General features: G+C 38.8%; 1 protein-coding gene across 4 annotated transcripts in view; it reads left to right on the top strand.

Annotated features, from left to right (window-relative positions):
- Positions 1–1,271: 1,271 nt before the first annotated feature.
- Positions 1,272–27,347, top strand: part of BCL11A (BCL11 transcription factor A) — a 187,449-nt gene continuing 161,373 nt past the window's right edge. For 3 of the 4 annotated variants that reach the window (XR_014024592.1, XM_081313645.1, XM_081313644.1), the window contains exons 1-2: positions 1,272–1,605; positions 7,917–8,246. Coding sequence is in view for 2 of the 4 variants with exons in the window: in XM_081313645.1 (XP_081169771.1) it covers positions 1,551–1,605; positions 7,917–8,246 (385 nt within the window). In the remaining 2 variants the exon portion in view is untranslated. Of the gene's footprint in view, positions 1,606–7,164; positions 7,250–7,916; positions 8,247–27,347 lie in introns of all 4 variants that reach the window. The other variant, XR_014024593.1, reaches the window with a different exon arrangement.

Here is a 27,347-nt window from a genome sequence, read left to right as displayed (position 1 = left end):
TCGGCTTGCTTAGATTAATTGTAAAGACCAGGGTCTCAAGCATATTGGAAAAATGAGTTCTGCGATCCTATGCAGTCTTTTTGGAAGAAAGTTCCACTACGTCCAATGAAGAATTCCCCTTAGATTCTCTTAGTAACGGAGTTATATTTATTTACAATGGATTACATTCTTACAACCCGAGTGTGCTCCTGTTTACTCAAGAGTAAGTGTCACTGAATTCAACGAGGGCTATACAAATAATTGAATCTTTAGACACTTTTCTGGTTATATACATGTATGTTTTACGGAGCGAGGATTCCAATCAAGTGGGAAACAGGGAGAATCACCTATTTATCAAAGCTCGGGATCCTTTATTCCGTCTTAATCCATAGAACATTTAGGAATTATTGTTTTTAACCTTAAGAAAAACGCACCAGTTTCCATTCTTCGGTATAGTAACCCATACTAAATCAAATAGAGCTTCCATGATTCGAGGCAGTGTACCTCTGTTTCACTAGCCAGACATTTAATCATTGTCCATTGTTTCTATACCAGATCCTTGTGAGGTAACTGCTTGTCCGGAGAATAATAACATAACCTCTGGGCCTGATCCTGCTTGAACAATTTTTAAGTTTTCACCTCTTAAAAAAGGTGAAGTAGTTGTGCTCTCACTTTTGTCTGTTCGTTATCGCTGTTTTGCTTTTTAATTGTGCGGCAATTTGCTAGCAACTCTGAAGATTAAGAGCACTCATTTGCAGTGATATTTGACTTGTTACATTTTACGCTCTTTCCCTTTTTCTCTGCTCGCCCCTCCCTTCTCTTTAAATTTCCCTCCTGGCTTTAATTGATTTTTTTAAAAGCTTACTGAACACTTTCTTTCGTATCAAGTCTTTTTGCTCCTCCAGCGTGCCTTTCCTTTTTCTGCGGTCACTCCTGGGCTGTTGCGCGCCTTTACGCACGCCTCTCTCCCTCCCCGCGTCTTTTACCACTCCGCCTCCCTCCGGAGTAGCAGCAGAGTGTGCCTGGTGCCTAGGAGGGTAACCCCCTCTTCTCCCCCCCACCACTGGCCATTGGCTTGCCCTGCTACGGCTCCCCCCCTCACTCTTTTGCTTGATCATGTCCAGCCCCCGATGACTGTCCATTGGCGTGGCGCACAGCTTCCCTCCTCCCCTTTCTTCCAGTTTCGCCCTGCCCATGTTTTGTATGTCTCTGTCCATCCAGCCGCTTGACGTTCAAGTTCGTAGGGACGTCACGTCCGCACTTGAACTTGCAGCTCAGGGGGGCTTTTGCCATTTTTTTCATCTCTCTCTCTCTCTCTCTTCTTTTTCCCCCCGTCTGTTTCTCCCTCTCTTGCACAGAAAGGAAAAAAAGAAAAAGAAAAAGCCATGACTGCTATCCCACAATTCATCTTCCCCGCGCCATCTTTGTATTATTTCTAATTTATTTTGGATGTCAAAAGACATTGATGAAGGTATTTTCTCTGGAGTCTCCTTCCTTGCTCACCCGGCGCTTCCCGATGTGATCCGAGCGAGAGAGCTCCGTGCGCGCCCGCCCGAGCAACCAACACCACAATGTCTCGCCGCAAGCAAGGGAAACCCCAGCACTTAAGCAAACGGGAATTTTCGCGTAAGTAAACCACCTTGCCGCTCTGCCTTTTACCTTTGAGCACTCTCGCTTGCAAACTAACAATGATAATTCAACTATTTTTTTCTAATATTTTGCACATTTTCAATCTTTGTGCATGCGTCTTTTTTAATGTATCGGAAGACAAAAACGCAACTCACCTTAAAACTCAGGCCCCTTGCCCCTCCCTCTTTTTTTTGCATCGCTAGCACCTTCAGTACTTTTCAGAGAAGGTCCTTCTGTTCTTGGTTGCTTACGGCCGCTCGCTCGCTCAAAGTTCCATTTGTCTCTCCTCCCCCCCATTGATTCTTCTATAGATATTTTGCCGGAAGAGAGCGTGTCTGGGTGCGCGCGCCTGCAGCTTACAAATGAATTGCAACTTAAGAAAGCACGCAAAGACATTTTTTTTAGCAGAGAAGAGGCAGGCGGCTTAAAGGAAGGGATGAAAGTACGGAAGAAAGCAGTACGTGTGTGTGTGTTTGAATCAGGGCACTTTCTTTTATTTTCACGCGAATAGATTAGGTGCTCTCCGAGCGCCTTGTCGTGTGACGACTCTCCCTTTTTTCAAATCCGCTTTGCCCATTCCTTGCAAATCTCCCTTTTTTTAGATAGGGGTGAAGGGGGGACCATTTCTTTTGTCTCCACCATCAAGATAGGGGTGGTGGCGGTGAGAGATCTACCCTTTTCTGCACGTCCCGCTCCTTTTTCTTTCTTTCTCTCTCCAACTCCGCACCGGGAAAGGGCAAGGAAGGGGGCAGACGTGGTGTCTGTTTTGGCCGGAGAGCGGCTGCTTTTCTCTTCTTCCACCGCCACGATTAGCTTTTCTCCCCTCCCCCATCAACTGCCTACTCTTACCAACCTCATTTTACCCCCTCCTTTTCTCTTTCCGTCGTTAAGCCCCCAAACTCTTGCTTTGCAGAAACTTGGGTTAGCTTGCGTACACCTAAAAATGTAAGAAGGGTCGGATTGTGTGGATATGCATGCGTGTGGAATTCCCCTCCTTTCTCTCGTACTATTTTTTGGAAGATTTTCAAAAAAAAAAGTGGAAGTGGATTTTGATTGGGAAAAATCTCGTGTCTGACTGTTTACAAGCGCCGCGTGTGCGAGTCTCTGCCAGCAAAACAGGCTAGGAGAACAAACGTATTGGAAGGAGAAGAAATTCGTACAACGTATATACGTGCACACATGCAAGACTTTGTAGATATTATAAAAATAAATACAGACTTAGGTGCAGTTATGGCAACTCTGATTACAAGAAAGGGAGCACCAGTCTCCCCTAAACAATTAATTAGAACTTCCACCTCAGTAATTGCATTTTGATGTAAAGGTTGTATTTTCTTTTTATTTAAACAAAATAGGGATTTTTGCAATGGCTCGGTTTCGTCTTTCAGCCTTCCAGGCATGTGGTGTACAAAAGCTCGAGCAAAGCGGTGCTTGCTTGCAAACACAAAAGGGAAGTCTGGTCTGGACTTGAGATGGTTGAAGGCGGGCGGGCAAAGTCGAGGGGGGGTGGAGGAAAGAAAGAAAACATTAAATGTATAAGTTATATTTGCAAAAGATAAATAAATGGTCTTTCTTGGACTGTTTTGTTACCATTTTCCCCTTTAATTTTCAAGATTGATGTGCTTTTGCAAAACTTTGCATTTTAGCCGTCAGTGGTCCTGTCTCCCAATAATCGCTGCTTGCAGTGCAATGCAAAATAACATCCGTTTAGCAACACGAATGCTTAATTAAAATAGCCAATTAATGAAATATCGCTGCCCCTTCATTTTCATGGATTATACTTGTCTTTTCAAACAAATATCTTTCGCGTTTCTTTTCTGCCCATTCCTGCAATTATTTTTGTTATTTGAAATGCACAACCGTAGTTTATTGCAACATAACTGACACACTTTTGAACATGCTATCACCTTCCAAACACGTTGCAAGATTCTTTCTCCCTCCCTTCCTTCAGCCAAACTGATAACCTAATTTGACTCTTATCTGAAATGAGAGGTAGGGGGTGGGGGAAGGTGAAGTGGCTATTTGGAGGAAAAGATGCCCCCTTTTCCAATGTAAAGGCAAGATTTGTAACTATATTCCAGTCTCTGCTCTACATTCACCTGCAGAATGCTTGAAAATTGGCCCCCAAAAATATATATACAGAGAAGTATAAGTTTTTGTTTAAATAGAGATTTGTGGTGTGTATCAAGGGATCAGTAGAATTCTTATAGAAGTTTATTTTTTCATGTCTTCTTCACCTTGTCTTGGGGAACAAAATGAGAGAATGGGGCATAATGAGATTATAGTAGAGAGGGGAATTTATGTGACTTGGGTTAAAACAATTCCCCCCCCTTTTCCCTATAATTTTGTAATTTAAATGTGAATTTTAGCCACTAGGAGGCAGAGTGAGATCAAGAAAGCTTAGTGAACTTGAACCTGATCCTTTTGCTCACACATCTTTTAATTTTCTATATTTTTCATTTGGCATAGGAAGGTGGGGTGAGAGTTCTGTGTATTTATATATATGCTGCTTGTATGTGTTCAGATATTCTCCCTTCTTTATCTTCCACTGTTCCTCTGTAATTCAGCTCCTCCTTTTTTGCTTTTAATTTTGTTTCCTGTGTTAAGTTTTGGGAAAGGACTGTAACATTCAAATTATTCTTTTACCAGATTCCCTCCCATATAGAACATTACAGTTAGTGCTTTTCATCTTGTCATTATTCTCCCCCCCCCCCAAAATGAACAGTTCTCCTGTTAGGAAAAACAACATTAAAATAATTATTAGATGATCAAGTGCACTACTACATAGTATTTGATTATTTATTTATTCACCAACACAAAACAAACAGAGAAAGGCAACCCCTCTTAGCATTTAGAAATAGTGTTTCCTAGATGGCACCTAATTTTTTTGATAAAAACTGCAAAAATTCCAGGGTATTAAATTTCTTTCCAAAGACTTTTGGGTGCTTTGGGTTGACTTGCAGAGCATCTGCTTTTGTTTGGGTGGCTTAGTGAGGGCTGTTATTCATTCAGTCTCAGTCCTATTAGAAAGCTTATTTTTGCTTTTGAAAATCAATTGGTTTATTTTGTTTTTAATGTAGATGTGTAAGAGAACAGTTGGCTGAAGAGGCAAGCAAATATTTTGGCTCCCTTGTAAGTGTTACTAGATGAGGTTTCTGAGGCTAACCTATATTCTCCCCCCAATTGTGTTTTCTGCTCCTTCCCAAGTTTACATCCATCCAGATGTTCGTTCACCTAAACACTTAAATTTTCTTTTTTCCTTTCTTTCCTCTTTCTATTTTTGAATACCATTCCTTACTCTCCCTCAGCTTCTGTTAAACTAATCCACTTGAATGCAAAGTTGAAACTGAGCTGATGTTTCAGTTTTAACTATTTTGCCCTGGTAGGAAGGGAGAAATAAATGTTTAATTTTTGTCCTGCATTATTTTGACTCAGGTTTGATTGCTTGTTCCAACCTAATTCATATTTCAAAAATGAAAGACAGGTTTTCTACTATAATGTGGAAAATGCCTCGCTTGGCATTTCTGCTTCTGTACACTTTATTTTTCCTCCTGTTCTTTGTAAAGAAATGAAAATCTGTGGCACTAGTGTTTTGTTTTTTAATTAAAAACTTCACCTTCCTTTTAGGTTGGCCTTTAAATGAGAAAATACAATCCCCTCTTTTCATTAATATATTAATTTAAACAGAAATATCAGACAGATAAAATACAAAAAAGTGGTGGTCAATAAATTAGAAACAAAGCATATCATGCAAATAATCCACAGCAAGGATGATAATACATTAGTCTTTGAATTGCAGACATACTTTTAATAATAGTAGTACACTTTTGCCCTGCATTCTGTATTTTAGGAAACCGTTTTTGAACAAATTCAGTGTACTAGCTCTTGCTCATTCATTATTCTATCATTATTCTTGATTAGCAATCATTTATATTAAATGCATAAACATTTGGAGGATATGGGTTTTATATCTACATTTTAATATCTTATTCTTAAGAACCTTGTCTCTTATACAATTAATTGGATGAATTGCTAAGGTGCAATCAGCAATACTTTTGAGTTTTACTTGATTTGCTGTTCTTTTTTTAGTGAAAACGCAGGGCAATTTATAGTCAACTTTATAAGAAATCATTTTCCCCAACCGTTATTTAGTATAAATTTTAGCTGCTTAGGAAAAATGTTTTATGTTTTCTTGCTAAACCGACTTACTGATTTCACAATTGTTTTAGGCCCTAGTCTTATAGTTTGACTAATTACTCCTTAGAACTTCCTGTTTTATAGAAAATGCATTGCTTCTTGGATTGGGCTTTCGAAGCTCGCATGGAAAAATATTTCAAGTATTTCAATACTTTCAAGATAGAGTGTGCTGAGACAATTTGTTTTTGTATTTGTTGCCTGCCATTTTGCTAGAAAGAACTAGTAGAGGAAAGTGGATACCATAAAATCACTCAATGCCCCAATTTCCCCCTTGACTATTAATCACCAACTGGTATTACTGCATTATTTTTGGTCAAGAGAACTTAAGTGGAACCCTATGGCCTGAAAATATTTTAATGTAAAAATATGTTCATGTTTCTATAATCATTATTACTGTATATTTAGGAGTAAACTTGGAGACAAAAAATAATGTGAAAGAGATTTGCAGAATTGTTGTTTAGAAGGAGCCATGACATCCTAAAATTATGTTCCCTTGCACATATGGGAATTTCCTGAGATGTCTTAACCAGTATGGATAGTTCAGAAACAAATTTAATCTGAGTATACTTAAAAAACAAACCTGAATCTATTCTAATATGACTCAGTCAAATTAAAATCTATTTTTTGATTCTCTGTGGCTTTAAATTCATTAAATGTGAAATTGGCCATATACTAAAGAAGGTCAAGCTGATTAACTGTTGAGGCATTGTGTCCTTTCACTTCTTAACTGGTAGCTTTTGATATTTTGCAAGAATGCTATTTCATGTTTGTTTATAGGTGAAAGTACTGTACGGTCGTAATGAAATTACATCCCAAGCTGAATTTTTCTTCTCCCTCTCTTTCAGTCTCTGTGGAAGACTGAAATCATGAACACTTTCTTCAAAAACACTTTAATAGAAAATAATAGTGGGAGAAAAAGCTAATTGCTGTATCTCACCTTGTTAAAATACCTATTGGTATACTGCCTATATAAACAGAATTTTAGTGGAGGTTTCTTGAGCTTGTTCAGCAAATTAATCAACTTGGACAACGTTAAGAAAGGTGCTGTAAAGAAAGGACTTGGTTGCTGAATTCTGGAATTCAGTTATCTTTATACTGATATTTATACCTTATGAAAGCCCTTATTACTAATACATTCTGAATAAATGAGACACATTTCTCCTAAATGGGAAAAAGGACTAATTTAGTTTATTTTCCTAAATATTCAGAAGCATCTTAATTGTAACTGGAAATTTTCAGTAGGTTGAAGATATGTATTTGTATTTTGTAAATGAAATGTTTGGTTATTGTTTTTTTAAATAATTCTTGATAAATAAAATATTGCAGATTTATCTTGTTTTTCTGTTCGCTTGAACATTTTAGAGAAGACTTCTAGGAAATTCTGTGTGCATCTGCATATGTATGACACAGAACATAGGAACATACTTAAAAACCACGGGCTGTTCAGGTAATGGATGCCAACTGGCGGATGGACACAAGCAATATTTTTTTGTAATTGTGTGATTATGCTTACTTACATTTTTGTATGCCTGTCCAAACACTTGTTTGCATAAGTGTACCCTAAAGTAGCATATTTATTCCAACATACGACACTGACAGGGAGAAAATAAAACTAATATTATTTTGTGAAAAAAAAGAAATTGACGGGTTTACAAATAGATAGTTCTGAGGTTTTCTTTTGGAGGGGGTGGATAAAGGTAGGAATTCAAATACAATCGCTTGGCATCGCTGATAAATTTGTTTTCTTAGAGCATGACAACATGCTATAAAGGAGAAGCTCCTTAGGTTTGGGACAGGAGTGACCTATTTTTTTCCTATTAACAATACTATAATAAAGCATATAATTTTAACATAGGGATGTGTAATGCATTTCGTTTTAAGAAAGACTCTTGATGTTGGTAAAGTACTGTGGATGCTCCCCTCCCCCCCTTTTTTTTTGTTCATGCACCCCAGCACAATGCTAGATTAGAAATGTGTCAGTACTGCTACCCACTGTTTCGGATTTTTTTTTGAAAGTTTGGCCTGTACTCTGCAAACATACTTTCTTTCCCCAATTCTTTTTATTTCTTGATCTGTATTTGAATTCCTCATTTCCTTTGTTTCCTTCTTTGCAGCCGAACCTATTGAAGCCATTCTTACAGATGATGAACCAGATCATGGTACTTTGGGAGCTCCAGAAGGCGACCACGACCTCCTTACCTGTGGCCAGTGTCAGATGAACTTCCCTTTGGGGGATATTCTTATTTTTATTGAGCACAAACGGAAACAATGCAATGGCACTCTTTGCCTAGAGAAGGCTGTGGATAAGCCCCCTTCGCCCTCGCCAAGCGAGCTGCGAAAAATTTCTAATCCTGTGGAGGTTGGCATCCAGGTCACACCTGAGGATGACGATTGTTTGTCAACGTCATCTAGAGGAATTTGCCCTAAACAGGAACATATAGCAGGTAAATAAAAGTGATGGGGGAGGGGAGGTAGGAATGACATGCTTACAGGCTGCCCATTGAAATTTTGTTGTTTTGTAAAAAATGTTTTCTGACATTTCATTTTATCAATTCATGAATTAATTTTTCATTATTTATAGTAGGTATGCACACCTCCAGTGTTCTTACAGTTATCTATAGAAGCATAAAACTCATGATATATTATGGAATAACTTTCTAGCTCCTCTCTTTCATGTCTTTCACGTTCTGTACATTTTTTGACGCTGGGTTGCCAAATTGTGCTCACCCAAAGAAGAGAATGGAGAAGAGAACTAGGCTTTTCCCTTAATCCGCAGCTTTTTAAAAAGTTTCATTGTTTCCCCTATATTTACCTTACAAAAATGCCTTCACAGCAAATTTAATTCCATATCATACTTTACCATTAAGTTTTAACATAGATTTATGGTATTAGGAAACAAAATATGATAGACAGATGGATAGCCCTATCTGCAGTGAATGTTCATGAGTGTAGAGTGACTGGCTATTGTTTTCTGTCACTGTTTCTAGTATATTTCTGTGTACTTTAGCATTCATATATTTATTGTAGGAAACAATCCCATCACAATCATAAAAACAAGTTCCTTATGAAGTGCAAACCTGTTACTCTTCCTTAGTTCTTATTCCGATTCTTATTCTAGAAAGGACCCTGGAAAGTGACACCTTACAATACCTTTAAATCATATGAAAACAAGCTTTACTTCTCAGAAGAATCCTTTCTCTCGTATTTCAAAGTTGATTGAACCAATGTGTAAAATAAGACAAAACCCAAATCTGGGTAGCTTATCCTCCCCCAGTTCTTATAGGTCATTAAAGGGCACCAAGGCCTCCTGGAAATGCAACATGCCTGCTCCAGAGTTTAGAGTTCTTCTGCTATGCCTGAAGCTTGATGGAATTGGTTGTGTTGCCTTCTTATTTTCCTTTTTAATCATAATTTTCTGCAGACTGTGGTGTAAATGGGAAAGAGAAGTTAACATCCCCTGTTCCATTTTGTCTGTCATTTCATGGACTGTAATTAAAGGCAGTCCTTTGGTGAAGTGACATGGCTGACTTTGACTTTCAGATGCCATTTTCACTGTCCAGGCCAGAGTAGAGAGGGCAGTTTCCAAGGCGTGTAGGTTTGCTTATATAAAAAGTTTAAGGGCATGTTAGAAATTTATAAAGGTTGGCTTGACAGGGAAGGAGGTTACTCTGCAATCTTACCTTTTCAGCTAAATGATAAATGTCCCCCCCCAATTGTCTGTTATCTCTGATGTGGTTTTGACAGATATGTCTTGATTTTCTACGGCTTTCTGCTGCTGCATGTCGCCTATGTGAATGTCCAAGGCAGATTCACTTTTTGGACAATGGCAACTTGTAATTAAAATAATATAAAATTAAATAATGGATGTTATAAGCATCAACAACAAAAAAACGGGTGGGCTGCATACTGCCTGCATGTGTGTATGGTTTTTCTTTTAATAAAGGAAGTGAAAGGATGTTTGAAGTTAATGCAGATGTGGAGAGGTCTGTTAATACTGCTAGACTATAAAGAATTTTGTTTGGTGTCGTAATCCAGATGGCAAACAAAACTGCTTTCTTTGGGTTTTCATGTGTGCTACCAAAATTGACATAGATCAGATGAGGGTAAGGAAAGGCCAGAATGGTTTGCATAAAGTATCACTTGCGCTATTGTTTTAAATAGCCTCAGGGATGCTGTGGTATTATGAGACACTGTATGTAAGTCACATGCTGCCTTGTATTTAATCCTCCCTCCTCCAAATGATCTCAATAACAAGGCAATTCACAAGCTACCTCAATCGGCATGGTCCTGTCAGTGTTGTTGGATCTGCAGCTGATTAAGTGGACTAAAACTGGCTTTTACTTGTCAGCTGATGGAACTTATGAATATTTATCTTGCTATGAAATAATTAAGTTAGCTATATGTGTATTTATACACAGAGAGAAAGATGATTGGTAGGTAGGTAGTAGCCTTGATATAACTGGAACAAATCAAATTTAATTTAATTTTTTAAATACTTGCTTTGGCAATTTTGTATTTTGTGCAGTTTTATAATTCAAGTTTTGCCAGATGACTCTAGAATATAGACATGGTTTGTGTCAGTAGATTTTGCTGGTAGATTTTAATTTTGCTGGTGGAAGTTATCTACTGTATTTGCAAATGTTCTTGTAAATGAAGTCATTTTGTAGGTGAAAATGAAGTAAAAGCTAGAAATGTGATTGTTGAGCTCAAAATATCCAGCATTTTAATCTGCTGTATATTATGCAGCTTATTACAGTTTTGAATTTGGATCAGGTATTGTTTTGATACTGAATTGCTTGGATACACATAATCTTAATATCTTTATCATATGAAAGTGTAAATTTCTTTCATATCATCCATAATTTTAAAATTTGTTGTCCCAATAGACGTATGCCAGTGCTGCACCCTTACCAAGTTATCAGCAATTTTAAATTATTTTAATTCCTTTTATATCTTTGTGTTGCTTATTATTAAAATAATACTTTTTACCTCCTAAATTTTAGACAGCTTTTTATACAAGCATGACATTATATGCCTACATATAGAGTATAGGTCAGCTTCCCTTCTCTGAGCTTGAGCAGTATCTTATGTTACAAATTATATAGCAAGTTTCTTGCATAATTCCTTTTAGAGTTACAGTTCAGAAGCAACATTGCCATTGATCCAAATTTTTAATTATCTAAGACATTCTTTGTTCCTCCCAGTCACTTAGATAAATTCAGGAGTAATTTGTATGTATTAAAATAATGGTACATATATTATCTGGGCATGTGATTGGAAGTGTATGTATATGTGATGGGGGGGAAGCACAACTGGAACACAGCTATCTTATTTATAGCATGTATCTTAAGCTATTGTAACTTGTCATGTGCTGCTCACATTCTGAACATGAAGGAGGATGTACGTTTAGTCAGAGCTTTCAAGAAGGGTTTTCTGATCTTCTGTGTACTGCAGGGATGTTAAATCGCCAAATATGGAACATCCCTTCTGTGACATAATGCACTATTTACATATTAAACATCTCTAGTTTAAAGACTAAACACAGCATCTGTCAAGCAAGAATTAAGGGGGAGGATGAGCTAAAAGGCCCGCTCTGTAGATATTACATAGGTTGCTTAATCTAAGATGGAGCAAAACTGTGAGAAGGGAAATAATAGCTTTTTTTCAACGCATTGCTGCTACCTTGCCAAACTCAGACTCTTGTATTCCTGGCACAAGTGGATCAGTATATAAAAAAGCATATCAGATTATCATCCTACCAAAGTCTGGCAAACTGTGGTTTGTGTTATTGTTGGTTAATGTACTGTTTTAAGGAGAAACCAAATTTTGTGTTGCTTGGGGATTGAAGTAAGACTGAGGCTAGGGCACAGAGATGTGTCAAAATTATAAAGTGAGTTAGTTCATTGCTGAGAAGATATTTGAGTTGAAGTTTTCTTGTCCTAAGTGACATTCCCCTGGCCTAAAACGTGGGGAGAGATGTGTGTCACAGTTGCATAAATATAGTTTTGAAGTGTTTGCAATTGCTTGGGCTTTATGCCATTTATTGTAAGAAACTTGTTCCAGCCATCTAGTCATCTACTTTGTTCTTTAGAAAGAGTTTATAATCACGTCTAATCTCAGTATAAATGCAGTTACATGTGACAAATTTTCTTGGAAGCCATGGAGATTGATCCTAATGCAATGAAAACAGTATTTGGAATAACTTGCCACCATTAATCCCTTCCTCCATTCAAGGCGATTTTCATTCTGCTATCAGCAAGTATATTTACAGCACCAAATTACTAGGTACCATACTTGTGGGCTTATGCTTAAAGCAATGTAAGGCATAAAGTTGAGAAAGGGAGTGATATTCTGCTAGCTATTCATAAGATGATATTGAAATGTCAGGAAAGAAATCCTTTTTGTCCAGATTTAGTGGAGAAAGAGCCAGGGATCTTGTGCATATTTAATGGCATTTAAAATATGCCCTTTTCTCTAACAAAATTAGTGTAAATAGCTTTTAAGACTGTTCATGGAATTGACCATTGATGATAGAATTTTTAAATCAGACTTGAAAATACAATAAAACTGCTAAATGTATTATTACTCAAGGTTAACAAATTTAAATAGAAAGTGAATGAACTGAATTTTAGCTAATCTGTCATTGATACAAATTTATTTTTGAAATGACTTATTTTGGTATGGTGCTGAATGAGAAAGAAGCACAAAGGTTTTGCTATGGGATTGGATTTTTTTATTAGTGAATAAGCCACCTTGCACATTTAGTAAAATGGAAATGTTTTTATATTTAATTTGTCAAGCAGACCGTTAATTCAATGAGTAACCCATTTTTTTCAGGTAAGGGAGAAGGTATTCCTATTTAGAATTTGTGTAGATTCAACAATGTTAAAAGGATTTATTTCTGTCCTGAGAAACATGTAATCAAAAAATTGAAAATGAGACAGTTAAGGAGGCAGGTATGATGGTGATGGATGGAGATAGATGATGAAAGTGAACAAATATAATAATGCTACTTAGACTTCATTTTGCTTAGGGGTATGTATTTGTATGAGGGTTTCAAGAACTTCATGCTAGTCAATGTTTTAAAGGAAGTTGCTGTTATTTATTACTTACTTAGGACATCATGCAAGATCATTTGTGAGATAAATCCATCATTCCACCCACTAGGGAAATGGATTCTACTGGGAAAAATATTTTGTTGTCTTGCATATGTTCTCCCACACTTGCCCTCCAGATCTCTTCTAAGGTTTGTGAGATATTTATGGAGTGGGCCTGGAAGAAGAAATTTAAGGGTACATCAGATTTGCTCCTACTGTGGTAGATGTTACCACGCTACTTCTTTTCTGTGAATTGACAGGTGAAACAGGCACTCGGAATATTCATTTTGCAGTTAGACAAGTGAGATAACATTTCACAGGTCTTTGGTTCTTGTAAACATGGAATACTGATCTCCCAAACTTATCAAGCCACTGGCTGCACTGATTTCTTTGGTTTATAAGCATTAGCCTAATTGTTTCATTTTGAATGTGGGAGATAGGAATGCTCTTTTCTACTTGCATTGTCTGTTATTCCTACATTCTGCTATCTGTCCCTTATGTAAAAATGAATGGGAGTGTTACCATTTTTAATTTAGGAAAGGAGTGATTAACTAATGTGAAGAAGATTGTAATAGATTTTATAGTCACTCATTGATATTTTCCTGTGTATTGACTGGTAGTAGTAGTGCACAAGCAAAAGAAAGTTCTTGGGTGTTTAATGAATTTATGTAGTTTACTTGTCACTAAAGGGCTATTTGATTTTATGCACTTCTGTTTGTCTTGTATGGATGATTGTCACCCATTTAGCACCGCCCAGGGAGCACATGTACTTTAAGGAATGCAATTGGACTCAGGTTATTACTGCTCCTGCAATAAGTTGTCACGAGATGTGATGACAGCAACTGACTTCAGTCACTTTCAGAGGGAAAATAAATTTGCAGAGTTCTAATGATTGCTAGTCTGAATTGCTTTTTATAATCTTAAGTTCAAAAGTAATTTGATTTTCATTTCAATATAGAGAGGAAATCCAATCAATTGAGCATGTTTAGCACATTTGATCCCTATATCTCTAATTACTAGTTGCTGGCTAGCAATATATATAGTAGAGAACTACAGCTTTTATGTTTTAGTACACTTTCCAGTAGCATTTGGTGTGACAGTGCTGGGAGCAGGATGATGAAATAGATGAATCTTGGGTTTGATCCAAGATTCTTACATTTCTATGCATGTGCATGAATTCTGGATATCATTGGAACTCATGTGCATTGTCCTGGAATGATACATTCACTACTGATCTATACAAAAGTTTAGTGTTAGGTTCACTGTATTTTGTACATTCTTTTAGAAGATAGTCAATTTAGGGTGTCTTCGAAGTGAGAAAGTATCTTTTCAGATTCATGAAAAGATTACATAAACTGTGGGAGATCTATAATGGTATAAAATGCTCTTATTGTATAAAATAGTCCTTCCATTATTTTTTCATTTTGTTTCTCCCTATTTTGTCAGTTTACATAAATTGAGGATAAAATGTACCTTACTATCAAGCTAATATTTCAGTAGAATTGGAGTAACAAAAACTGATTCTTTGCTATTATTTTGGGTAAAAGTACTTCTGGAATTCTTTTTTTGAGGCTTGCTAGTTTTAGCAACATCTTACAATCCTTGAAAATAGAACAACTGCATATGGCATTCTGAATGATGGGTGTATATAGTAATGGGTAGTATAAACTAGTATTTGAAAGACCTGTGAAAGAAAAAAAATCATAATAAATGCAATTGGGAAAAATGCTTTGTAACAACAAAATTAGTTCTGTTAAGACAGTACCAGGAACATGATTATTGTCCTGTTATATATTAAATATGGAAAATCATTGAGCCATTTTCTAGTCAATAAACAAATGTGCTGCAATAAAAGGCTATCTTCCTAGGATAAATAATATTCAGGGTTGATTGCTTTGATATAGAAGAAACAAGTTATTGCATCATGCTATCAGATGATACATCTTTAACTCTTTGGTTTCACTTTCCCATCTTGCTTTATAGTAAGAAAATTCAAAACAAATATTGATGTGAAATTTTGGCAATTCATATAAAAATGCACTCTTTTTTCTCTTTTGGCTTTTGTTAACCTGAAAAGTAGATTATTCAGTTATTACTAGTGCATGCAATATTGTAACAGTATTGCTAATTGCTTCTTTATTAGGCAAGTATCAACTTGTTTTTATACATTCTGTTGTGGTTTTAAGGAAATGTAATTTTAAATTTTGTTAAGCATTGTGATTTATAATGCATTATATAGATACTGCGTGTACATGTGTGCTTATATAAACTGCAAGCTGTGTTATGGGAACCTAAATGATTTCTTATAGCATGATTAATTCCATTTTAGAATATAAACAGGTAGAAGATTTATAAGGTGGTTGCTTTGTTGCTTACATCTCCAATGGATGGAATAAGTGGAGTACACCAATTGTTCTTTTAATTTTGTGCTTTGCAGATTTCAGTTTGTAACTGTGTCCTATTGAAAATTCTAGAAATTAGAATTTTAACTGTTGCAGTTTGGTTGGGCAAATGGGACATGAGCCTTTTGAAGTTGATGAAGCCCATTTTTCTTAATTTGAAGAGTAAGTGGAGATTGCTGCAATTTGTGTAATAGGGTATTCTGAAAAATCCCACGGAGTTGAATTGGATTTAATATGAATTGCCAAAATTTCACATCAATTGTTGTTGTTGTTGTTGTTGTTAGCTGCGAAGTCGTGTCCGACCCATCGCGACCCTATGGACAACATTCCTCCAGGCCTTCCTGTCCTCTACCATCTTCTGGAGTCCATTTAAGCTCACACCTACTGCTTCAGTGACTCCATCCAGCCACCTCATTCTCTGTCGTCCCCTTCTTCTATTGCCCTCAATCTTTCCCAGCATTAGGCTCTTCTCCAGTGAGTCCTTCCTTCTCATTAGGTGGCCAAAGTATTTGAGTTTTAGCTTCAGGATATGGCCTTCTAAAGAGCAGACAGGATTGATCTCCTCTAGGACTGACCGGTTTGATCGCCTTGCAGTCCAAGGGACTCGCAGGAGTCTTCTCCAGCACCATAGTTCAAAGGCCTCAATTTTTTGGCGCTCAGCCTTTCTTATGGTCCAACTTTCACTGCCATTCACATCAATATTTGTTTTGAATTCTATTACTATAAAGCAAGATGAGAAAGTGAAACCAAAGAGTTAAAGATGTATCATCTGATAGTAAAATAGTTATACATCAGAAAATTTAAGCTGGAGCTCCATACTGTATTTTGCTTGTCATTGAGAATTGGGAAAGGCTGTAAATTGTCCAGTTTATTTTATTTTATTTGGTCAATGCACAACATCTGAGTAATTATTTCCAACACAAATTGTAAAGGGAAACATCACAAAATTGTACAATTGAACTAGAGAAGTGCTTTTCCTTTCATTGCTGAATGGTTGTTAGAAGACTTTGGAAAGCTTAATTAAATCCAGAGGTTTGCTTGGATAGAAATTTATTTTTGACAGGCAAAGAATGATGCTACGTTGGCTAAGACAATCCCAGTGTTCTGTTTTATTAACTTATATATTGAAACATTTTCAAATGTATTTTCTCTTTGCCATTGTCCTGGCAGCTTAACCAATATAATACTCAGAAAGTATTCTGAAATTGTACCATTGGAGTTAGTTGGATGTGCATGGCATAACTTGCTGAGTATGCATTTTATGTCATTTCTTTTCTGAAGTTACTAATTTGGAAAAAGATCTCTGAATATGGCAAGTCATAATTTGCCTGCAGTTAGTGATTGTTCCATTTTTTTCTGTTTTCCCCAAACATATGTTATAAAAGCAAGTTTTTACTTCTAATATATCAATCTTTTATTCAGAAGCATTGAGAGAAAGCTCCTTTATTGTTAGTCCTCCAAAGGAGCTTTAATACACTGGAGTTCCTTGAACTAACCTACTACTTTGCTTCCAACTTTTATATAATTTGGGATATAAAGATTTTATTTTATTTATTTTTATTTATTTAATCCCATTTACGGTATATCCCGCCCTTCTCCGAAGACTCAGGGCGGCTTACAATCTAAGCACAAACCAATGTGCTTAGCAATAGCCATCATTCTATGTATATGCCTGCTTATTAGGGCTTTCGCCCTCCCCCCAAGCGGCATTATTACAAAGTCAGCTTATTGCCCCCAACAATCTGGGTCCTCAGATTTCCCCCCCAATACGTATTTTTTTCTTTTGTCCTGGCAGCATGTGATGCTTGATTGAGGTCTCCCAATGAGTGGAAGTTCCGCTGGATGCACACAGTTTGACTGAATAGCAGGAATGAGCAAGAACATATTGCAAATGGAAATAATTTAATAAATATCATTCCTATGGCTGAACTGGCTTAGAGAATAAGGAGATTGATTTGTACATTCTCAGCAGAAATGTTAAAATAGTAGAATATGTGTAAGAAAGAGAAGGAGAGAAAGAGTTAACAGACATTTAGGGAGAAGTAAAGTGCCAAAAGATAAAATATTTCAAATTAAAAGTACAGGGAAGTGAACCATTCTTTCCTGGAGGTCTCCCTAATATTTTTGAACAGATTTCAGCTCTGCAATAATAAGGCAAAATTCTTTTTGTGTGTTTCTCAAACACAAATGAAAACCACAGTGATGAGGTAATAGAAGACAGTTTACATGAAATATACATGCATTTCTCACTTAAAATATGTAAACAACTCTGAATAAAATTCAAGACCTCATTTAATTATATACAGTGCAGGGATAGTAAAACTCATTCTCTGTAATGCTGATTATAGTACTATTTTGTTTTTAAAGAAAAAGCGTAATGCTTATTTTGTGTGTGTTTTTCAGTAATAATTGCTTCAAGACTGTATTGTTCACTAATAGAACTTTTACTATGCTACATTTCATATATTACATTAGAAGAAATGCAGATATTCTTACATAATACTTTCCTTATAAGTGTATCTATATATAGCAATATCTTCAAATATTTGTGCATCTCACTGAAAATTGTATTCTTGAATGTATGTATTCTTGAAAAAATTGGATTTAACCTAAAATTTTAAAAAAGTAAAATATGAAAATGCTTTACAAGAGTCTGAACTCTTACTGATTTATTGTATTGTGCATAATATAGGATGGCTTTGGTCATGTTATTGTAGCATTGAAATAAATTGTATAAATAATACCAGAGAACATGAGTTCAGCCATTTTTATTTACTTTGTTGATTTTTTAAAGCATGATTTATTTTCTTTCCCCCCACAATTTCCTATTTAGATGAAAGGCAATAACTGCTGAACCATTCAGCAACTAACTTGATTCAATTTTAAATTGGTCTTATGCTTAGCTACTTTTCATAAAAAAAACTTCAGTTACCATTTCTAATTTGTATATTCTGAAATTTAACTGTGGTTACACATTAAACATAGCAATATAACCAACTTATGCATTGTGCAATTCCAAGCAGACACATCATTTGCTATTTCAAGCTCACACCATCTTGAGGACCATATTTATTATAATTATTATTTAAAATGTGAATTTCTAATGTTTAAGGATATGACCTGGAAAATAAATTTTGGGGTGATTAATATTTGAATAGCATATTTATTAGTCTTTGACTTAGATGTTTAGAAATTGTGGATTATCGCCACTTTTTAAAATGTGGATTATCTCTGTTTTATAAGTTGATATAGAAATACATGAACATTGTAAGTGATCTTGAAATAACAGGGTCGTGTATTTTACTGATGGAACACCCCCCCCAAATATATATATATATATATATATATATATATATATATATATATATATATATATATATATATATATATATATATATATATATATATATATATATATATATATATATATATATATTCAAAACGTTAGCAGTAAGTAAAATCGTTTTATTCCATTTATTCCGTGAGGTAAACAAAACTGGCAGGAGAACACGCGGGAACTTTGACAGCTGTCAAAGTTCCCCGCCAGGGCGCAGGCTTTCAAAACACCAAGCCGGCTCACCATGCGGGAAGAGAACTGTCAAGAGAAGACGGCGGTGATTGGCTCGGCTAGACGCGGCGCCAAAAGAAACGATCCTGATTGGATCTCACTGACAGCTGCCGGCTATAAAAAGCCGGACAAGTTATTCTGTGTTTGCCTTGTTCTAAATAAAGTCTTAGTTCAGTAACCTGTCGTCCCGAGTGGTCCTTCGGCTACTTCACTGGCGACGAGGATGGGATCGCTCCTGAGCTGAAGTCACGGCCGAGGAAGAGAGTTCCCGGCCAGAGCTGTCACTGGAAGTTTTAACTTCCGAACGGAGCGAGACCAGGACCGGACGACATGGCCAACTTCGGGCGTGTGAGGGAATTTGATACCCGCCATCCGGAGAGATGGCAGTCACACCTGGGGCAAGTCGAGGGGTTCCTCCTCGTCAGCAAAATCACCGACGACAGAACAAAGGCCGCCGCCCTCCTGTACATCAGCGGGCCCCCGGTATACGACGCTGCCGTTGGGCTGTTCAGCCCGGTACCCATCACAGAAGTTTCCTACGCGGACCTGGTCGACCAGCTCAACAAACATTATATGCCAGCCCGCTCGGAGCTGTATTGGCGAGTACAGTTCGCCCAGAAGAAGCAGCGACCGGACGAGCCCGCAAATGACTTCATCGCCGGGGTCAGGCATGCCGCTCGTAACTGCTGCTTCCCCGACTTGGAAGACCGCATCAGGGACCAAGTGGTGATAGGCTTGAGGGACGAGCGTCTCCAGAAAAAACTGACGTCAAAACCAGACATGAGCCTAGCCGAACTGACCCGAGAGATAATGGCCTATGAATATAATCACAAGAAAAAACCGACCACCGCAACACCAGAAGGTCCAGCAACCGTATACCACAAGAACACAACCCTCAGTGACAGCGACGAGTCAGTGGACTTCACAGACGGTGAGGGCCTTCAGCGCAGGATGGAGCGTCGACAACAGCGGAGAAGCGACACGTCAGATCGCCAAAGAGCCAGAAACCCCCCGCCACCACGACACGAGCAACGGGCCACCTGTGCCAGCTGCGGGGGCAACCATGCCCGGGGAAGCTGCCGGTTCCGGAACGCAAAATGCCACAATTGCGGAAAAACCGGCCACATCAAACCAGTGTGCCGAAGCCGGCCCCGCGACAACGTGCATGATCTGGAGGCCAACCCCCCAGGTAGGCCAACCGCCCAGGCCAACAAGGGAGGAGTGCCAGGGATCTTAGTGGAAACAATAGATAAGGTGCATAGCCTAAGTCCAAAAGTAAGGATCAGGGTAAAAATTCAGGGAGTCACCTGCCTCATGGAGGTGGACTCCGGGTCAGCAGTCTCCTTAATATCGTTCAAAACGTATCAGGAGATCTGCCAGCGAAGCAATAGGAAAATTCCCCTGAAAAAAACCCAGGTCCATCTAGCAGATTTCCAAAAAACCCCCATTCCTCTAGAAGGGAAGGCTAAGGTCGCTGTAGAATACAAAAAATTCAAGGGACCCCTGGAAGTCTTAGTGACTCCAGGGAACCGCACCAACCTAATTGGGCTGAACTGGTTCAGCCCTCTGGGCATCGCCATTACCGGGGTAAACACAGTACAAGCCTCTAGCCTCGAAGCCGTCTGCAACAAGTATGCAGACGTCTTTGATGGCACACTAGGAAAATACACTGGCCCTCCCATCTCCTTAAAATTAAATCCAACCATCCAGCCCATAAAGATAAGAGCTAGGAGGGTTCCATTTGCCCTAAAAGAAAAAATAGAGAACGAGCTAGAACGCCTCGTGGGACTAGGGGTGCTGGAACCTACTGAAGGGGGAAGCTGGGAGACCCCAATAGTCACCCCAGTTAAACCTAATGGGGAAATTAGATTATGTGCAGACTATAAAGCGACCCTTAACCTAGCCCTCAGCCCCCATGCTTACCCGGTGCCAGCAGTGAGGGACGTCCTCGCTTCCATCCGCTCCGGTGCCATTTTCGCAAAACTTGATCTGACGCAGGCGTACTTGCAACTGCCTGTCACAAATGACACCGTGGAAGCTCAAACAATTGTCACCCACCGCGGTGCCTTTAAAGTGAAAAGACTCCAATTTGGCATATCGGCAGCCCCGGGTATCTTCCAAGGCATTATGGAGAAAACCTTGAAGGGGATACCCGGGGTCTGCCCCTATTTCGATGATGTTCTCATTGCCGGGGAAAACGAAGCAAACTTAGCTGACAGATTGTCAGCTGTGCTGAGCCGGCTCAGAGAAGCCGGTCTCAAACTAAAACGGGAAAAGTGCTTCATCGGAGTCACTTCCACAGAATTCCTAGGGTACAAAATAGACGCCCAAGGCATCCACCCCACCACAGAAAAACTAAAGGCTATTCAGACAGCTCCCAGTCCAAAGAATAAACAAGAGCTCCAAGCCTTTTTGGGGTTATTAAACATCTACCATGCTTTCCTTCCCCACAAAGCCACTATAGCAGAGCCTCTCCATAGGCTCCTAGACAAGGGAACTGCCTGGTCCTGGACCAAAACACATGAAAATAGCTTCCAGTCATTAAAAAAGATTATCTGTAACAGTTCAACAGTCACCCTCTTTAGAGAAGATACACCGGTATGCATCGCTTGCGATGCATTTCCCTATGGAATTGGGGCAGTATTAAGTCATCTATACAAGGATGGCACCCAAAGACCCATAGCTTTTTATTCACGCACCCTGTCAAAAGCTGAAAGAAACTACGCGCAAATCGATAGAGAAGCACTAGCAATAGTCGCAGGGGTGAAAAAGTTCTATGACTATCTCTGTGGGAGACCCTTTACCATATTCACGAATCACAAACCCCTACTAGGAATATTCACTTGGGATAAAACAACCCCGCAGATTCTATCACCAAGAATACTGCGTTGGTCCACCTTCTTATCAGCATATTCATACAAATTAATACATAAACCAGGGAAGGAATTAGGACACGCAGACTGCCTCAGCAGGCTACCAATTCAAAGTAAGGACCCTGACCCAGCCCCGGCAGGTCTGATTCTGGCAATATCCCAACTTCCTGACTGCCCCCTCTCCGCTAAAATTATAGCTAAAAATTCAGCTAAGGACAGAATACTCAGCAGAATCCTCAGGTGGACAACCATAGGATGGCCAGCAAAAAATCCACACCCTCAATTCCAGCCATACTATAACAGGAAAAACGAAATGTCTTCACACCTGGGATGCCTTCTGTGGGGAAACAGGGTAGTAATACCCGACAAAAACATAGCACAAACTTTAGACACCTTACACGAAGGGCATCCAGGCATAGTGAAAATGAAGGCTCTGGCCAGAAGTTATGTCTGGTGGCCTGGCATAGATAGAGAAATAGAAAAATATGTGGGAGGGTGCTACGCCTGTCAGTCAACACGAAGCGAGCCACCCCAAGCCCCAATTCATAAATGGGAAACTACAAAAAACCCATGGTCACGCATACATCTAGATTTTGCAGGACCCATCCAAGGGCAGAGTTTCCTAATAATAGTTGACAGCTATTCAAAATGGTTAGAAGTAATTCCCCTTAGAAAAACCACTTCAGGGGCCACCATACAAGCCCTTAGGAAAATATTCGCCACCCACGGCCTCCCAGACACCATGGTCTCAGACAATGGACCTCAATTCACCTCTCGTGAATTTCAGATGTTTGCTATGAGGAACTGTATTAGACTGGTCACGTCTGCACCCTTCCACCCATCGACGAACGGGATGGCTGAAATTATGGTGCGCTCGACTAAAGAAGCCTTAAAAAAGTTCGCAAAGGGGAACTGGCAGCGTTGACTCAGCCAGTTCCTAATGTCACAACATACAACTCCCTGCACGACAACCGGCAAGACACCAGCAGAGCTAAGATGGGGGAGGAGACTGACAACGCGGCTCGACAGACTACATCCCGACACTTACACCGCGGAGCCAGATCACCCCCCCCACCTCGTACATTTAAACCTGGGCAAATGATCTGGGCACGATCATACACAGCCAAAAATAAATGGGTTCAAGGGACGGTGTTACAACAAACAGGACCCATTTCCTACCTAATACACACGCCTACTGAAGGCAATCTACGACGGCACATTGATCAGCTCAGGCCAAGACAACCACAACACCGCCCAGACCCTCAGGACCACCAAAACCCACCCCCCGGGGACATTTTGCCGATACCAAATCAAGGGGAGGAGGATCAAGAGAACTTGCCACTACCAGAGCCAGACATCGTACCACCCCCAAGGCGTTCAAACAGGAACAGAAGAGCCCCAACATATTTGAAAGACTACCAATGGGCCGGCTCCAATGACCAACAAGGGGGAAGAAACGCTCCAGGGGAGGGGTAAGGGGTGTAATATATATGTGTTCAAAACGTTAGCAGTAAGTAAAACCGTTTTATTCCATTTATTCCGTGAGGTAAACAAAACTGACAGGAGAACACACGGGAACTTTGACAGCTGTCAAAGTTCCCCGCCAGGGCGCAGGCGCAGCCACTGACAGCTCGCGGCTGTCAAAACACCAAGCCGGCTCACCATGCGGGAAGAGAACTGTCAAGAGAAGACGGCGGTGATTGGCTCGGCTAGACGCGGCGCCAAAAGAAACGATCCTGATTGGATCTCACTGACAGCTGCCGGCTATAAAAAGCCGGACAAGTTATTCTGTGTTTGCCTTGTTCTAAATAAAGTCTTAGAACTGAGAGAAAATGACTAGTCCAAGATCACTTGCTTGGGTTTGTCTTTAAGGCAGCACTAGAAATCATGACTAGAACTCACAACCTCCCAGTTTCTAGCATGATGCCTTAACCACTGCACGAAATTGGCTGTCTAAATATGTATGTTAAGAAAATACAAACCAATATTCTTGTTTTTGTTGCTGTAATAATAATTGAATGACTTTGTATGCCTTGGCTGGTCCAAAACATGCAGCCTCAAGCAATCAGATGATGGTTCATATACTGTGCTAAGATATAAAGTGATTTATTTGGTGTCAAAATAAGGCGTGAAGCCATTCCACTGTGATTTGTAAATTATTTTTAAGGGATAGATTTGTACCTCATGGGAAGCCTAAAAATGATCACACTATGAATTCATACAATGTATGAACTAACCTCGTCTTCTGTGAACAAACTGAACTGGCAATTTCTTTCCTTCACATTACTGATGATGGAGTATTGTTTTCTGTATCTGAGGGCAGTAAACTGGCTAAGGATTAAGTACAGGTCTATACAGATAGTCCTCGATTTGGACTATAATTTGAAACGGAACTTTTTGCAAAATGATAAGTGAGTTGTGCCTAATTTTATGACCATTTTGCAGCAGTGGTTAAATGAGTCACTGTGGTTAAGTGAATAAGTGAATCTGTCTCCCACCATTAACTTAGTTTGTTGGAAGATGGCTGGGAAGGTTGGAAATAATGGTCATGTGACTCTGGGATACTGTACCCATTGTAAATATACAGTATGTTGGTTGTCACAAATTTGAATATTCATCACATGACTGAGGACACTGGCTGTTGTAAATATGAGGACTGGATGTAAGTCACTTGTTTCAGTTTAATGACTCTGAACTGTCATTAAACAAATGGCTGTAAGTCAAGGACTACCTGTACCAGGCTGTCAGCATGTTATCTAACTCAAATCCAGTTAATTTCAGCAAATTGATCCTAAGCCATTAGGACTTGGTTATTGTGATTGCTTTAAATGAGGGCAACTCTACTCTTTTACTTGTCCCTTTTTCACTTCTGTATCATGTAGTCCTATGTTTCCTTTCGTCTAAGGATTTCTGCTGCATTGTTTCATGTCCCATAATAAATCTGTCCTCCAGTGAACTATATTTAATAACATCTTAGCAATTGATTAAGATAAGTTTCACTGCAGAGTATTTCAACTGATCAATGAAAAAAGAAATAGATGCAGTTTTCCCCCCTCTTGGATAAGGGATGGAAGGAGGTGCTTGTCTATTTCTGCACATGATAAAAGTTTTTGTGAGGTATAAAATAGGAGATTATAAAATATATTGTTTAAAAAGCAAAACAAAATTGTCTAATTTAATTATTTAATCCTAAACCTAACTAAAACAAACTTTAGGTACTTTCTGTAAAGTTTCCTTTTCCTGAACTAGAGTGATGGGATCTACATATAGAAATGTGTTTTAAGCATGACTAAATTGGCATTCAAGCTTTTCATTTGTCATATTAAATTTGCATTTGTCATATTAAATTTGCACTAACACATAATATGTATATGTATGCCTTTATTATATTCATAAATAATTCAAGACATCAAATGCTCCCTCTTCCTCCTATTTTCCCCACAATAACAACCCTGTGAGTTGGTTGGGCTGAGACACGAGTATCTGCATGAGAAGATGTGCCTTACCTGAATCTTCGCTTTGCTGACGAAAGAAGGGGATGTCACTGCACGTTTTTTTTAGTTCGTCCGAAAAGCTCATTTCTAACTCTACATTTCTTTCTGTTCTGCACCTGTGTTGATAACCTATCTGGTAACCATAGTGAATGTCGTGGTCTAGGTATGTTATGAGTTAGCTTTGCTGTGTGCGCAAGTGTAAAAAGTTTTTCTAGTTTATGTCTTCATTTTTCTTTTACTGTCTGATGGGATAGGATGTGGTCGGTTAGCTTTCTTTGTTTATATATATATATTTTAATTAAAGGTTTTTAATAGAATATGCATTGGGTTTTGTTTTCCTTCACCCACACACATCATGCATCGTCTGGAGCACGGTCTATTGCCCTCTGACAGGCAGAATTATGCCTTGACAAATGTGACTGGCCATAGTCAACCAGCTATCTTTCATGCTTAAGGCAGGGCTAGAATTAACCGTCTTTTGGTTTCTAGAGTGGTTCTTTAACATTTGCAGTATGTGAGCCGGATGTTCTTTGGACTAGGAGGAAGCTTTTTGGGTTGATAGTTTATGCCTCCTCTTTCAAATCTCCAGTCTTATATAGAAGTTGGTTAGAGTTTAACAGCTATAGAGTGCAGCTGCATGATTCTGGGAAAAGTGTACCTGCTTTAAGTACTTACAAATAGGGTATTTTGGGGCTCCTTAATGTTCTGAAGGGACGCAGTGGCTCAGTGGGTTAGGACACTGAGCTTGTCGATCAGAAGGTCGGCAGTTTGGTGGGTCGAATCCTGAGTGCCGCGTAACAGAGTTGAGCGCCTGTTACTCGTCCCAGCTTCTGCCAACCTAGCAGTTCGAAAGCACGTAAAAATGCAAGTAGAAAAATAGGGACCACTATGGTGGAAAGGTAACAGCATTCCATGCGCCTTTGGCGTCTAGTCATGTTGGCCACATGACCACGGAGACGTCCTCGGACAAGCGCTGGCTCTTCGGCTTTGAAAGGGAGATGAGCACTGCCCCCTAGAGTTGGAAACGACTAGCACGCATGTGCGGGGGAACCTTTACCTTTAATGTTCTGAAACACCATTTTGCTTCTAGTCTGAAGGGCTGAACAGTCTTACTAGATACAGATGTATGATAGAATGTGTAGTAAATCAGACAAAGTATTTTGGCAAGTGGGATGAGGGGAGTTTGGAGGATTGGGAGTTATAAACCCTTTCCTTCTGTATGCCTGGCAGTTGATTAGGAATATCCTCTGTAATAACCTCCCAACCATTTCAGCATGCTTATAATGAGCAGTGCTGCAGTTTACAAAATGGTTGTTTTCTTTGCTCCTACTGCATTAATAAAAAATTCTTTGTGGTAGAGCCTTTTCTGTACATTCCTCATTCCAATGTGATGTTGAGTAAGGCTGTTGAGGGCAGGCATCGAGATATGCACGCCTGTATATATTTGTCTATTAATGTGGTGGGGAGTTTAGTCCTAATTCCTATGGGGATTATATGCTCTTCATTTGTCCTCGCAATTAGAGTGCTGCAGAATAGATTCTGGGTTTGAGCTCAAATGGGCCCATGTTTTGTCAGATGCAATCCAAAGAATATTAATTTTCCCTTAACCACTATACAATAATAAAGCTACATACAACAGATTAACTTGGAGTCTATCTAGGGAATTCTAGAAGACTGAGATAACCTAGAGAGAATGAAAACAATAGCAATATTTTCAGTATGCTAGATTTTCCAGAATAAAAGGAAATTGATCTACATTTCTAATTTTTATAGAAGTAAGGCTTTTCTCTAACTCCCCATTAATTAAGGAATTGATGTGGAAATTTGCATAAAAATAGGATAAGAAATACTTCCAGTTACCTGTTGAGATGAGTTTTACCTAAGAATTGCCATACACTATTTTTTAAAGGCAATAGTCCTACATCTGATTGAATGAAACAAAGGAGAACACTATCATTGCTAGCGTTGTGGTCTGTTTTTCCCCTAGCCAAACAAAAAGCAAGAGTACCTCTTTTCTTTTCCCTTTATAATTAGAAGTAATTGTTGATACATTCCCCCATTTTTGTTGGTATATAGTAAAGCTCTAAACATGTATTTTACTTGGGAAAGAA

Source organism: Vipera berus (genome assembly GCF_964194415.1).
Source record: "Vipera berus genome assembly, chromosome: 1".
In the NCBI taxonomy this organism is placed as follows: Eukaryota; Metazoa; Chordata; class Lepidosauria; order Squamata; family Viperidae; genus Vipera; species Vipera berus.
This window is presented reverse-complemented; position numbering and strand designations above follow the sequence as displayed.